General features: G+C 39.3%; 1 protein-coding gene across 2 annotated transcripts in view; it reads left to right on the top strand.

Moving 5' to 3' along the window:
* The first annotated feature begins 8,583 nt into the window (after positions 1 to 8,583).
* The window catches only part of ldlrap1b (low density lipoprotein receptor adaptor protein 1b), a 77,921-nt gene continuing 71,305 nt past the window's right edge, over positions 8,584 to 15,199 (top strand). Inside the window, exon 1 of one of the 2 annotated variants that reach the window (XM_051918749.1) lies at positions 8,584 to 8,832. In XM_051918749.1, coding sequence (XP_051774709.1) covers positions 8,748 to 8,832 — 85 coding nt within the window. In that variant the 5' untranslated portion in view covers positions 8,584 to 8,747. The remainder of the gene's footprint in view (positions 8,833 to 15,199) is intronic. The other variant, XM_051918748.1, reaches the window with a different exon arrangement.

The following is a 15,199-nucleotide window of genomic DNA, read 5'->3' as shown; positions in this document are numbered from 1 at the left end:
TGCAAATATTTGAAATCTGGTTTTCTTTTCTTCTCACATGTACAACTAACACAAAGCAGGTTTAGCACTCAGGGGCTCATCATTTAGAACTGCTAGGCAAGCATTAGAAGACAATATAAGGACAAGTGCAAAATGGACATTGTACTATTTCTGTGTGTCAGAGTCAGCATGACATTGGATCTTCTTTTCCTTGTTTGGAATGGCATGATTTACCTAAGTGGGGGCCTGCACATGGAGAAAGAGTATAAAGCCTTGGAACATTGTCCGGCACACCTTTGAAGCCGACAAACGATTGGGAGATAACGTCATCCGATCCTGAAAATCCTTCCAACGCAGCGATGAAAGTGGCAGATTCTACACCTCGGGCCCCCACTACCCGAAAGGTCTTGTCATGGCTTCCTTGTCTGTTATGCCACGTAAACCGTCATTAAAGAAAGCTAAGTTATTTCTCCTATGTGATATTTTTACCACCATATCACTAAGGGAGGGGTATTGCCTTTTTTTATTATATCTATATAGTTTTGGGTTATGTAACATGCCGCAATTACAAAAGAACTTATTCCAACCAGGGAGCTAGCACCCCCTGCTGTATACAACCTGCCCTCTAATGAACTCTTGGTGAGACTTGGGGTCTCCAAAAGCTTTTTGAATATAGGTAAAGTGCTTTTGGATGCAGTTAACTATCACAGTCGAGCTTCCTCTAGACATTTCCAAGAAACCTTTGTAAATGGTGTGTGTTACAATGTCTGCATGGCATGATGAATCCTATTTCAAGAGTAGTAGATGAATTATGAAATGAAATATACCATGTTAAAGTATGTGCACGGTGGCGCAGTGGGTAGGGCTGCTGCCTCGCAGTTGGGAGATCTGGGGACCTGGGTTCGCTTCCCGGGTCCTCCCTGCGTGGAGTTTGCATGTTCTCCCCGTGTCTGCGTGGGTTTCCTCCGGGCACTCCGGTTTCCTCCCACAGTCCAAAGACATGCAGGTTAGGTGGATTGGCGATTCTAAATTGGCCCTAGTGTGTGCTTGGTGTGTGGGTGTGTTTGTGTGTGTCCTGCGGTGGGTTGGCACCCTGCCCGGGATTGGTTCCCTGCCTTGTGCCCTGTGTTGGCTGGGATTGGCTCCAGCAGACCCCCGAGACCCTGTGTTCGGATTCAGCGGGTTGGAAAATGGATGGATGGATGGATGGATGTTAAAGTATGCTGATTATTAGAACATAAGACATTTTACAAATGATAACAGATCATTCAGTCCTTAAAGCTTGATTGTTTAAGTCACTTGGAAGGTTGATCCTGGCAACCTTTGCATTAGGAAGTTTTGAATGCACTTCTTAATTTCACCAGTGTTCTTAAGTATCTTTTTCTTATTATTATTTTGGCTGCTCCCGTTAGGGTTTGCCACAGTGGATCATCTTTTTCCATATCTTGCTGTCTTCTGTATCTTGCTCTGTTACACCCTTCACCTGCATGTCCTCTCTCACCACATACAGTATGTGATTAATTATTTAAATGAAACAATTCTACTGTTGATCCCTTCAAGAATTTTGAAGACTTGAATTAGATCAGGTGGTGTGGTCCCACGACACCAATATCTTGGGTTCAGACCCCAGTCCAGATACTACCTCTATGGAGTTAGTACATTCCTCCTGTATCTTCATTGTTTTTAATTCCTCATCCCTAAGAGATGGGAGTTAGATTAGTTAGTGCCTCTACACCAGTCCCATATAACTGAGTATGGGTATGTGCAAGTGTCATATGTGCCATAATGGACTAGCTCCTTCTCCAGAGTTCACACTCATCTTGTGCTTAGTACTGCCAGGATAGGTTATGCCTCCATGCGACTCTGAAATTGATGAGCAGATTGAGAAAGAGATGAATGGACGGATGGATAACAAATCCACGTAACCTTCTCTGTTCCGAACTAAAGAGTTTTAATTCATTTAGCCTGTCAGAATTTAACATGCCCCTGAGTTCAAGGTTTAGTCATCTGTGATTAGCGTCTATGACTTCTATCAATTTTGAGTCAACACCACACTCAATACTCTGGATGTGGTCTATCAAATGTATTAAAGTGTGTAAGGAAAATGCTGGTTGTTTTATTTAACATTTTGTACACTACACCCTAGCATTGCTTTTGCTTTTGTAACTGCTCCTAGGCATTGCACACGCTCATTATTTTATTAACTTGTGTATTTAATTTCTTTGGAAGCAGACTAAATAAATATGTTTTTAATAATAGGGAAATAACTATTGACCTTTAGGTAATCATTTTAAATAAAGAACTTCCAAAAGTATTTTCTTCCTAAAGATTAAAAATAGAACTAAAATAATCACTTGTAAAAAGTCCAACTTGACATCGTAAGACCGCATGGGCTGGCAGTATTCCCATCTCCACATTGCTGCTGTAGCATTTTATACATGTTTCATTTATGGCAGAGGTCACTTTGAAGGCCACTTGATTTAAGACTCCCAAGCCCAGCACCACTGAGCACTAACCCTGTTAACAAATCTGCAATTGTATGTTTGACTAAAATATAAATGTAACAAGTCTGAGAGCTTTTTAGATCTGAAAATTGCATCATTTCACAAAATTAAAAGGGCATCAAATTTTCAAAGAAGCATCATTGGTGTTTACATACAAGCTTCAGTCCCTAACTAACTAGCTTCTTAACTAAAATAACATTAAATTTGCTGTTTTGTTTTTTTGAGATTTCCTGTTCCTGTTTTTTTTTTCTAATATACAAATGATTATAATGAATTCATTTCCTTAAAGAAATAACAATTTTAAGAACTTGATATCAGTATTACTGAGAACAAGAGCCACTCAAAAGTTACATTTACCAAAAATGTTTTGTTATGGGATTCACACATTTTTGGCTGTGGTTCAACATCTCTTCTATCTGGCTGCACATGTACAGGGTGTATCAAGAAGACGTGGCTGGTCATTATGTAAGTCTGGAGATAGTTAAAGGAGATAAAACTGCAAAGGCACTCAGAAGCATTCCATTGCTGGCAAACTCTCAGCAAAGGATCTTCAGCTTCGAATCCCCACAGAAAGATGTCAGCAGAATTTTTACTGCTTCACCTTAGAACAAAATTATGTTCTTGCAAATACACTGTTTTTGAGTCTATGATTTTCCCCAAATATGCAATTAAATGTAATTTCATATCCTCTTAATTATAATTATTACACACATATTTTAGTTTTGATTATGATTATTTGCTTGTGGCTCATTTTCTCTGAATGTTCAATCTGAAATTCACACTGTCCTGAAAAATATATACTGTACATTTAATACTGTACATACAGGTATACAGTATATATACTATTTATATACACTATACATTGAGAGAGAGAGAGAGAGAGAGAGAGAGAGAAAGAGAATGTGGATGAATATGGTGTATGGATTATGCACATATTTATACGGTTCTGCCTGGAAATGTTCCAGCCAATATGAGAAGCGGGTTTGAAAATGTTATTTTATGTTGTCTATCTATCTATCTATCTATCTATCTATCTATCTATCTATCTATCTATCTATCTATCTATCTATCTATCTATCTATCTATCTAGTAACATACAGAAAGGGTGACATAACAAGAGATATGGTCCCAACTGGCAAAATAAAATCAAGTTCAAAAGAAAAAAGGAGAACAAAGGCTAACTGCCCCAATGATTAAGCTGTGCTAATTATGGCTTGCCAATGAGGGTGCAAATCGGTGCAGCAGCTGATTCAAAATGAACACTGACTTATGGTGGTGATGTTTCTTCAAAGATGTGAGACTGGATGAGGCAGGGCTTTGTGTGTATAGCAGTAGTAATATTGTTCTTCAGAGGTGTCTTCCTCCATTTTAAGGATAGAAACGGACAGAAGGCAAGTTAGAGATTGTGACTCACTCTTATTAATCTATTTGGCAATATATGTCATCCCGATACCTAATGGCAGTCAAGGTGCCGTTGTCTAGCCTGTAGAGGTCTGTGTGTCCCTCCATGGATATGCCTCCCCAGACCATCACTGACCCACCACCAAACTGGTCATGCTGAACGATGTTACAGACAGCATTATGTTCTCCATGGCTTCTCGAGACCCTTTCACGTCTGTCACATGTGCTCAGGGTGAACCTTCTCTCATCTGTGAACAGCACAGGGCACCAGTGGTGGAACTGCCAATTCTGGTATTCTATGGCAAATGCTAATTGATCTCCATGGTGCCGGGCAGTGAGCACAGGGCCCACTAGAGGACGTCGGGTCCTCAGGCCACCCTCATGAAGTCTGTTTCTGATTGTTTGGTCAGAGACATTCACACCAGTGGCCTGCTGGAGGTCATTTTGTAGAGCTCTGGCAGTGCTCATCCTGTTACTCTATACGTATATAATATTTTATTGTTATACAACCTTGAATCACAGTGGACATAATTTAGCTTTTTTGACACTGATAAACAGAAAATGACTCTGCACAGTGTCACCATCACTGCACTGGGGCATTTCGGATCCACATTTAGACCACAGGGTAAGCATGCCTTGCTGTACTCACCAATACCTCTTTCAGCAGCAACCCATGCTTTTTCCTTGATGCTCTCCCATCCAAGTACATTTTAGTGCTCCCTATGCAGAAGAGTTGATCTTGGTAGCTGTTTCACCCATACTCTCTTTTCTCTGTTTCTGGCCTTACTTTCATCACACCGGGTGAACTCTTTCCTTCACCCCACCCACCCCCAACTCCAAGTTGATCTCAATTCTATCTTTAAGAAATGCCCTCTTCTGTTCAGACCAGAGGTTTCCAATCTTTTTTAAAATCTAGAGAATGAGATGCAACTTACTGAGTGTGCCATCGTCCAACCATTTATCTTTTTTTGTTGATTTTAAAATGTGCTGTCAATACCATACTGGAAAGTTTAGTTGTGACAAAATTAAAGCAAGTTGTTTTTTGTTTTTGTAAGAATATCTTCATAGTTAGTATAATTAATCTTACTGAAGATATCATAAAGGACTCAGGACCAGTTACAGCAAATCACTTTTGGTACATTAATGAAACTCCACCATGTAGTTTTATGGGTACATTTGTAGTAATGATTTGAGTGGCCATAGATTTTGATTTTCATCCTGCGAGACTATGGACCCAAGCTGAAAAAGAATGGATGGATGTTGAACTATAGCTACTTCAATTACCTTCTTATTGCCAGTAAATGCTTTCCTTTGGAAATCCTTCCACCCAACCTATTGGTGACATCTGTTTTTATTTATGTATTTATTTATTTGTGTAGATTTGGTGACCCTGAGATAAAACTAGACATTGCAGTGGTCTAATTGCGATCCCTGGATTTATTTTTACTTCAACCATCATCTTCCTAACTGTGTGTGGGGACAAAATGCACTTATATCCTCTTCCTGTTACAGTTAACCATCGCTTAACTGGTGTTCAGCCATTTGAGTATAGGCCCTAATGGTTCTTTGTGGCATATGAAACTTTTTAAGCTACTGTATAATTTTGCATCCATTATTAATATTTGTGATAATAATCAAGCTCATTACTAGTGATGTTTATTAGTTTTATTAAATTCATTAGCACACCTTATTACTGTACAGTTTATTTGCCTGATTATTATTTTTGGGTGGCAGAATGGCGCTCTCAGTGCTGTTGCCTTACAGTTCCAACAGATGGTGTTAAAATTTTAGGTCATTCATTGTCTAGGTGGCGTTTGCACATTCCTCTAATTCTAATTAAATTTTCTCCAGTTTTCTTCTCATATCCTAAAGATGTGAAAATTATTTTGATTAACAATTCTGAATTAGCCCTGTACAAGTAATATTGGTGTGTCCATGGGTGTGTGATGGACTGGTTTCCCACAAAATATGGGTTCTTACTTTGCTGCAGGCACAATGTCTGTTATATTAATTAAGAAGGTAGGGTGCATGAACTGTTGGATGGATAAAAAACTTTTTGCATAAGCTATCCTGTTAAAGAAACAATAACGAAAATATAAATAGTGGGTTCTTTCTAGTCAGGAACAGGTAAAAATCCACAAGAGACAGATAAGTTTGGTTCCAGTAATCTCTTTCATAGCAGAGCTGTATCCCGGTATAAAGAATCATTGTGTACTTTGTAATTCACAGCATGAAACTCTGTAGCATCAGTTTTTCCAATATCCTGTCTATTCAACCTTTTATAGTGAAATGAGAAACAGAACTGCATAGAGATCTAGAGATGGAATTTGTCACTCATCATAAGGCTCATCATTATAAGAATCTGGATATTGATAGTACTATTCTTTTAACTGTTTGGGATTTTTAAAGATGTTTGGCTGCATCCAAGAACATTGACACAGCTAACAAGAAATAATTTGTTTACATAATATCATATATTTTATCAATAAGAAATATTTCCTTTAATTATTATATGTATTTGTCAAAATATGATTAATTTAAGATAGCATGGCAGTGTAATAGTTAATGCTACTGCTTCACAACTTCTGAATTTGACTCTTAATGAAGACAGTGCCTATGGGGAGTATACATGTTCTCCATGTGTCTTAGTGGGTTTTCTCTGGGTGCTCTGGCTTCCTTAAATATCTCAGACAAATGTGTAAACTTTAGCCTGAAAGGCAGGTTTAAATTATCCCAGTGTGAGTGTGTCCTTCGATAAATGGGCATCCCTTCAAGCAATGGCCCTTACATTTCATCATCAAAGAAGCTCATCTTTACTGTTCCTTCATCTTGTAAAATCAGGTAGCTCAGTAAAGAGTGATGCTGTCTCAAAGATCAAGATGATGGTTGTTTTTCACATTTTCTCTCTGTTACTGAATGTCTTTCCTCGAGTCCTACTTCTTGGGCAAATCCTATCATGTCTCTTCTCTGGTGTGAAGAGATGTCAAGGGTGCACCAGGCAAGCAAAGGGGAGCCCCAAAGTTCAGTTGTAGGCCCTCTCTACTTCTCTTTGTAAACACCTCCCTACTTGGCCCTATCATCCTGTCTCAAGGTTTCTTTTGTCAGTTCTATGTTGATGATAGACAGCTACACTTGTTATTCCCTCCAAAAGTCCACACGCTACCAGCCACAATCTCTACATATCTCACTTATATTGCAACCTGAATACAGGAACACCATTTTCAGCTCAACCCGGCAAAGAAGGTCCAACTTGTTATCCCAGCTCTTCCGTCTGTTCAGCACCCCATCTCTGTTCAGTTCAGCTCCTTTTTTTTGCTAACACCTGCCAATATGAAGTCTTGGGGTGGTGATCAATGACCAGCTGTCCATCACTGACCATATTGCAATGGTCTCTCGATCTTGCAGATTCACTCTATACAATACCTGCAAGATCAGATTGTATATGACAGAGTAGATAGATAGATAGATAGATAGATAGATAGATAGATAGATAGATAGATAGATAGATAGATAGATAGATAGATAGATAGATAGATAGATAGATAGATAGATAGATAGATAGATAGATAGATACTTTATTAATCCCAATGGGAAATTCAGGCAGCATAATTGCTGGCGCAGGTCTTGGTTGTGTCACTCCTCTTTTCAGATCATTATGTTGGCTCCCAATAACGGCACATATTAAGTTCAGATCCTTGATACTTGCCTACAGAGTATTGAAAGGGTCAGCACTTATGGATATGAAGACACTTGCAAGGTCTTGTGCTCTTTCTTGACCACTCAGGTCTGCTGATGAATGGCGTCTGGTGATGCTATCTCTGCATGGCATCAGATCTCATTCCAGACTCTTTTCATGTGTAGCTCCTAGATGGTTGCATGAGCTGCCCATCTCAATTCTGTCTCCCTCAATGTATTTAACAAGCGTTCAAAGACTCTCTTGTTTGGTGATTTTTTTATCTGGCTGATATTAGTTGTTAGGTTTTTGCAACCTAAGAATTGTAACTAGCTTTTACTTTGTTCTGAACTCTTCACTTGTGGTAATCAATTTTTAAATTGGTCCTGTAACCCTTTTTGGCCTCTTTTGTAAGTCACTTTGGATAAAAGCGTCTGGTAAGCAAGTACATGTAAATGTAAATGTCTTTTAAGAGTCAATTTATCTCTCACTTTCCAAAGATGTTCAGGTTACTTATTATTAGCTCATCATGAACGTTTGCTTACAAATAACATGGAATAGGTCGACGGGGATTCGGGATCAATGACTCTTAACATACTGTAGGTGCAGCAACTCCGGTTTTCGCGATCTTGAACTGGATTAAGCGGATTGGAAAATGGAAGATGAATCAAAGAAAAATTATACACATCTCAATCATTTGTGTAATTCGTAAATGTGCGCTGTTGTATTTACTGAGAAGCAAAAAAAGAGATGTGTTCTTTACTGCTGTTTGGGCAGTGAGAACAGAGTCAGAATTTGGGGATTATTTAAACGAAGAGTTCGGATTTAGATGCTTTTCGGAAAACGCTTTACGGATTATTTAAAATACATTTGTTCTTTTTAATTCCAAATCGATTTTTGTTTCCTATTTATATGCAAGCTTTCGCAGGCACATCGCCTAGTCTGATTTACAAAGCGACTGCTGCTTTAAAAGGAAGAGACTACGCCGGGCACGTTCCCCGTATATTTACATATATAACACCACCCCGCGGCGCCGGACGTGATAATCCGCCGACTCCGGGGCGGGAGGGAGTGTGGACGACGGACAAGAAAAGTTTGTGGGAGAGTAGTGGGAGCGCGGTGACTGGAGATTTCGCTGCTCTTGATTACTTTGCCTTTTAATCTCCCACTCTCTTTTTGGATCTGTTAGCATGGACGCGCTAAAATCTGCAGGGAGGGCTATCATTCGGAGTCCCAGCCTCGCCAAACAGTCATGGGGAGGAAGCAAGCACAGGAGTAAGTTAACAACCGCTGTGTATACACGAACTTCAGTAGCTTTAACCGTCTGATGTTTAGGGAGAAAGCCGACGCGAGCTACGGGGTGGGTGAAACGGAGCCAAAGCACAAGCTGTCTATTAGCGTCTGGGTGTCCGACGCCGTTGTCTCAGCGGGTTTTCCGGACGGGAAACGCGGTACACTTCGACGTGGTTGGGCCGAGGACCAGTGTAAGGTTTTCTTGAGACCCCGAAGTTCGCTTGCTTAGTGTATGAGCCGCCGTTTGGCTATTCTGCTTTACAGCTGGACATGGGGGCCAGTCTACTTGTTGCTGTTCACTGACGGGACTGCATGTGGTCTTCAGTCCCTTGACTAAACCCCAGACGCGTCACCCTCTTTATTTATTTATTTTTTGGGGTGATGTTGATCCGCCTTCATTAATGAAACGAATTGGTGAGATGTCGCCGCCGCCGCCGCCGCTGCTACAGCAGCAAACGTACGTTTAGGGGGTTGTTTCTCATCTCGGGCAGCATTCGTGTTAAGTACCGATTATGTGTTGTATACCCTGTCAGGACGCTGGCACATGCCAGTCTTTACTTTGTGACGGCCACTTCATATCGAATCCCTGTTCAGTCATGTTAACAACGTTTAGGCGGTTTTACCCAAGGTACAGTAAGTAAGTTTTTAAAGCGACAATGCCATTTCGGTGAAATACTTGATACCTTTTCCAAGTTGAGTATGCCCACTCATTTTATTGATTAAGTTGCCATTTCTTGCTTTACTTGTCTTCCATGTATTACTGTTTAGAGTTACACGTGGGCATCCCGTTAGTCCATGCTTGTCTCGTAATAAATAAACCTTTCAGATCTCATTTCAACAGGTTCTGTGCATACATCAGCCGCAAGTTTCAAATGTTAATGTAAACTGCTGCACGAGTTACAGCACATTTTGTGTGTTACCATGCTATACAAATCTCTTGCAGCACCTGCTTGCTGACAAATGCTTTTCATGATGAACATCCACTTATACGTTATGTTCTTGAAACACAAAGTGGTGTTTATATACTAAAGGTAATATAGTATCACTAATACTTCCCCTCTCCATTCAATGCTGAATGTGCCTCTACTTGAATATGCAATGTTCTGGTGACCTTTCCCTTTTCTAAGGACTGTTGACTACAAAGGTTAACATTTCCCAGGATTTGTTTAGTTATTTTATTCATATACTCCTGACTTTTACTTTATACCTCTTTTAGAGGGAGTGTGCTGAAGAGCTCTTTGAAAACTCTAAAGAAAATCTCCTACTGCCCCTCTACATTTCTAGTTTTCTGGGTTTGAATTCCTGCTTGTGGTGCTGTCTGTGTGTAGTTTTCATGTGTTATCCAGTTTTTGCTTTACTTGGGTTCTCCTTTCATATTCCATAGTCGTGAGTGTTGGGTTAACCAGCGACCCCAGCTTGTCCTCCTATCAATGGAGGTGCATGTGTGTCCTGTCCAGGTTGATTTTTGTCTTGGGTGTAGTGCCACAGGGTTACTGTCTGTATGTTCTTTCCATGTTCATTTGAGCTTTGTCTGGTTTCATTCTATGTCTGCATTCCTTTATATAAATTTTTTTTTTAAGGTAGACTACTGATTGTTTATATTGCAATAGAACAATTCAGGGCAACTTCAATAAATCCCTCGGCTTTTGTCTGGATATCCACAGTTCTGATATTTTCAGTTCTCGAGTAACTTCATTCTCTTCTAACTCTGTCTAGCTAGTCCTTACTTTGTGTGTAGTACTGGTCTTTTTGTGTTTTGCATTCATTGTCATTAATTATTGTATTTTGTTGCAAGTCATTGAAATGTTTTTTTGTGTTGGCTTTTTTGTTATTTTTGTAATGCCTTCTCTGAGGAACTGGAGTTCCTATAATTAGGTTTAGTCCCATTCTTGGTCCAGTGTTTCCAAAGTAAGTTACTTTCTGCATGACCGGTTCCGAATACAAACACATGAAGCAATTGATTACTCAATTGTTGTTTGATATGGTTTGAACCAGTAGGTCCAAATCTGTGTCATTTTATGGAGCATTTTATACTTTTGAGTTGCATATTCCTCTCAGCCCATTTATTGTGTAAATACTTGTCCTCTGAGCCTTCTAAGCATTCAGGCTGAGACTGTTAGGAAAAATTTTGAAGTAAGGAGTTTTGTGGAAAGTGTTGTTACCCAAGCCTCTTCCACCTTTAATGGTCAGGAACAAGTAAATAGGGCGAGCCTAGAGCCGCCCCTGCGAAGTCTACACTACTGTCTGGGTTGCTGAGACTGGCCACTGGGAAGAACTGACCATCACGAGTAGTAATAGCCCGCATATTTTCACGTTTTTTTTTTTTGCTCTAGTTTCATGTAATTTTATGCTAGTATTGTAACGAACAGTTAGTGCAGACTACAGCAGAAGATCTGAAGTGGATGCGAGAAGTTGGTGAGTTGTTAACATATTTTTGTGATTTTGAGTTTGTAAAATTATTGTAGGTCAGGTGGCTTTTTGCATATCGGCTTATTTTACAATGTAAACTTTGAAGTAAACTTATTAAAGTAAAATTTGAATTTTGGAGGATTTGTTTTCCAACTTGAATTACTGAGCAATGAATTCAGTGAGCATTTTTGTGATTTCAGTTCACACAAACAGGGCATTGCGCTGTTCTCTTACAACGTTGAGAATGCACCTGAGAATATCCAAATGGAATTGATTGAAGTGCAGTCAGATTCTATTCTGAAGGCAAAATACAACAAAGTTGGAGTGCCAGGCTTGTATGCTTACCTGCCACCCTCGTATGTGCAGATCCGTAAGTTGGCATCGAGAGTACTGTCAACGTTCGGAAGCACTTACCTTTGTGAGCAATTGTTTTCGTTAATGAAAGCTACCAAAACCCCACATTGCTCAAGACTTACCGTCAAGCACCTTTCATCCCTCATTAAAGTTGCAGCTGCACAAGAATTCAAGCCTGATATTGACGAACTGGTTACTAGCAAGAGATGCCAAGTGTCGGGACAAAAGAAATAAATCTCTCACTGTAAGGCTCCTATATAAGCAATGAATATAATTAATATAATAAGGACCTAGCTAAGACTCTAATTCTACACTGTTGTATGGAGACCGTATGGAAATAAAGTTGAAAGAAAAGCAATTTAAGTGTTTAAAGTTTTCAGTATTGGAAAGAAAGCTACAGTAACTTTGTACAATCATCAAGACACTATATAAAAGCGGTCGGGATTGTCCTTCCGTCCCGTGAGCGCAAAGCGTAGCGGTATTCCGCTTATCACAGACTTACTACTTGCGGCTTGCGGTACGAAGCGACGCGATGTGAGCAGAGTTCTGGTGCTCCCATTGTTCCCTTGCTTTTGTGCACGATGCGCTGGAAAAATAGACAAAATTATGTGTCTGGAAATAATTAATGTTGGAGTACAAATGCCTTACCACGTAGTAAATATCAGGGGAGATGGTGCTTGCTTATTCTCATCAATAGCTTATTTAGTGCATGAAACTCATCTTTAGCGGTACAGATTCAGGCTGACATTGTACAACATGTTTTAAGTAATTGGTCAAGGTTTCAGCCATTTACAATGAATCCGTCAGGAATCTCTTATACAAGTGAGCTTCAGTATCTCACTGAAATGTCAAAGTCTCAAACTTATGGTACCATTTCTGAGCTAATGGCAGCGGGAGAGTTGTTCCCCTATGAATTTCAAGTATATTATTATGGAGTCCTACACTCCCAAGTTTGGACAGGCACTCGAGGGGTTAAAAACTTAGGTTTTCGGGAGATGTTATGAATGGGCACTTTGATGTTCTCATTCCCTACACTTACATGCCTGATGTACACATGGAGCGCACACAAATTGGGGATAAGTCGGTCGCCTTAAAAGGCGGGTGAGCCTAGTAGTATAATAGTATTTGTTACAGTGTGGCCCGCTGACGCATGTATGGCAGTCGAAGTGGCCCACCAATGGTAGTGAGTTTGACATGCCTGTTCTACATGTTTTAGATTGAATAGTAATTCCACATTGATCTAGTATGAATTAGTGGGTATGTATCCTGCAGTGGTCTTGGTTCCTCTCTAGGAGTTGTTCCTGCTTTGTCCTGACCACATCCTTGTTATGGTGGGATAAATAAGTTTAGGAAATAGATTGTTAGATGAAATAGAAGTATGTGTTTCTTATTTTTGGGGTTTTGTTATAGGGTGAATTTTTTTTATATATATATAAATAGCAGCTTAAAGGTGCTTGTTTAACATCAGAGTGTATTTTTTGTTTTCTTTGTTGTTGCTTTTTAGGTTCTCCACTGTCAAGATGTGGTTATACATTTATTTCCTGTGGAACAAATTGAGTTACATCCCTCTCTGAATATCAAACTGCTAGTACTTTTTACACACTTACATTTTGTGTGCTGTTTTTTTTTTTTTTTCTTCTTTTAAACCGGATGATTAAGATTGACTTCTGTTTTACTAGTTGACGGCTACCTTTCTTGTTAAGTATGGTTGGGTATTTACTTCACACTTCCTGCTACTTATATACATGGCTTTAACATTGCAGCCTGTGTAGGGGAATGTTTTTGTTGGTTAAATTCTTTTTCCTATGTTACTCTCATTTGGTTTGATGCATGCTGTAGGTGACTTGGCAGTCACCTTGTGCTTCCCTGTACTATGTAGCACTATGGAGTACTATGGAGTGATTTCACATATTCGTTTTTTTTCTCACCAACTGGAAGATGGTATTGGAAATATTGATTACACAATTGAAGAATTAAAGCTGAGGATTAAAGGCAGGATTCTTAAGATATGGGGAAGACCAGCAAATATGGAGCGGAGACATGTGGGCAGCAAAGGGACCACAGGAGAAATTGGATGTGGCAGAAGTGAGAATGTTAATGGATGTGTGGAGTTACAAAAATGTGCAGAATAAGAAATGAAGAAAATGAGGTATAACAAAAGTGTGCAGGAAAGTAGGCTGAAATGTTATGGACCTGAGGAGAGAGAATGCATATGTGGAAGAAAGAGTGATGAAAATGGAAGTACAGGGAAGAGAAAGGGAGGGAGGCCAAAGCAAGGATGGATGTATCGAGTAAAATTGATTTGAAGGAAAAGTGTGAGTAGGGAGGAGCTGCATGACTGAGCTATATGGAGTGTCTAGCCAGGCACATAACATAGAAGTAGGAAGAGATAAAGAATATTAATCTATTAGGACATGCCCATCACATGCTTAGTCTTTTAAATATGCTCACATTTTCTTGTTTCTGGTTAATGACAATGTGTTAGAATAGTTTGGCCTCAGAACCCTTCCTAATCTAGAAAACCTAGTCTCTTATTTGAGACAGATCTGCTGCTGAGCCGAGTTAAAATTAGACTTTAGCTCAATATAGCCATCCACAAAGTAGAGTATAATTTGTGTAATGTTTTCTTCAATATCTGCTTTTGAAAAGATCTTGAAATATTAAATGCACAATGCATTTTATATTAATCAGCCAGCCTCCGATAGTGGTGATTAATGTGAATATCTAATTACAAGGAACAAGTGGTATCTACTTCACATTCTGGATGCAGTGTTAAGTTGGTAGCATGTAAAATCATTTTAAAGAGTTGCCTTTGTGCAGTTACTAAAGTATTTACTGTTCTTTGAAAGGTGCTTGAAACATTTCTTTTATGTAAAATTAAAGTTAATATTCAGTTTTGCCTGCCTATATAGAACAGATCCTCTGCCTGTGGAGTAGTGTATTCAAAGCAGCTTTTTTTTTTTTTTTTCTCTCAAGATTTTGAAAGGGTGTAAAAACCCTGGCCTAGTAATGATTGGCACTGTATGTGCCCACACCAGAGAGGGAAACCAAGCAAAAGACCTTACAGCCTTGTAGCATATAGGAAAAGACTGCTCTGCTTACTGTTGCCAAACATCCATTCTTTTAAATGTCTGTACATTGACAAATAAAATTGATTTGCGATGGCTGCACCATTCTAATCAAAGGAGGACTGGATTCCCTTACGCATATTTCCATGTTTTACAGAAATGTTACCGAGGTTAGATGGAACAGAGATTTACATTGCTACAACACGTTTTCCTCTGTGGCTTCAGTCCATCTACTTTCAGATTAAAAAGTAAATCTTTGAAGATCTTGTCTGACCTGTTGCACCATATCCACCCTTTTTATCTGGTTTGTTTAGGGAACAGTCAACATATATTTAGACCAAGACTGTTCGGTTTTAACAGTACTTTCGTGTAGGCTATGCATTGTCATAACCTTAGTCCTGTTCAGTAATTAGTTCATAAAGCTGTTTTTGATGTTATTGGTTTGAGGGCTATTGGTTATACTTTAGTTCATTTGGTAGCAAGCATATTGCTAGTGTGTGGGAAGAAAAGATTGATTG

This window comes from Erpetoichthys calabaricus, chromosome 14 (assembly GCF_900747795.2).
Source record: "Erpetoichthys calabaricus chromosome 14, fErpCal1.3, whole genome shotgun sequence".
Taxonomy (NCBI): domain Eukaryota; kingdom Metazoa; phylum Chordata; class Cladistia; order Polypteriformes; family Polypteridae; genus Erpetoichthys; species Erpetoichthys calabaricus.
The sequence above is the reverse complement of the archived record's forward strand: the minus strand, read 5'-3'. Positions and strand labels throughout refer to the sequence as shown.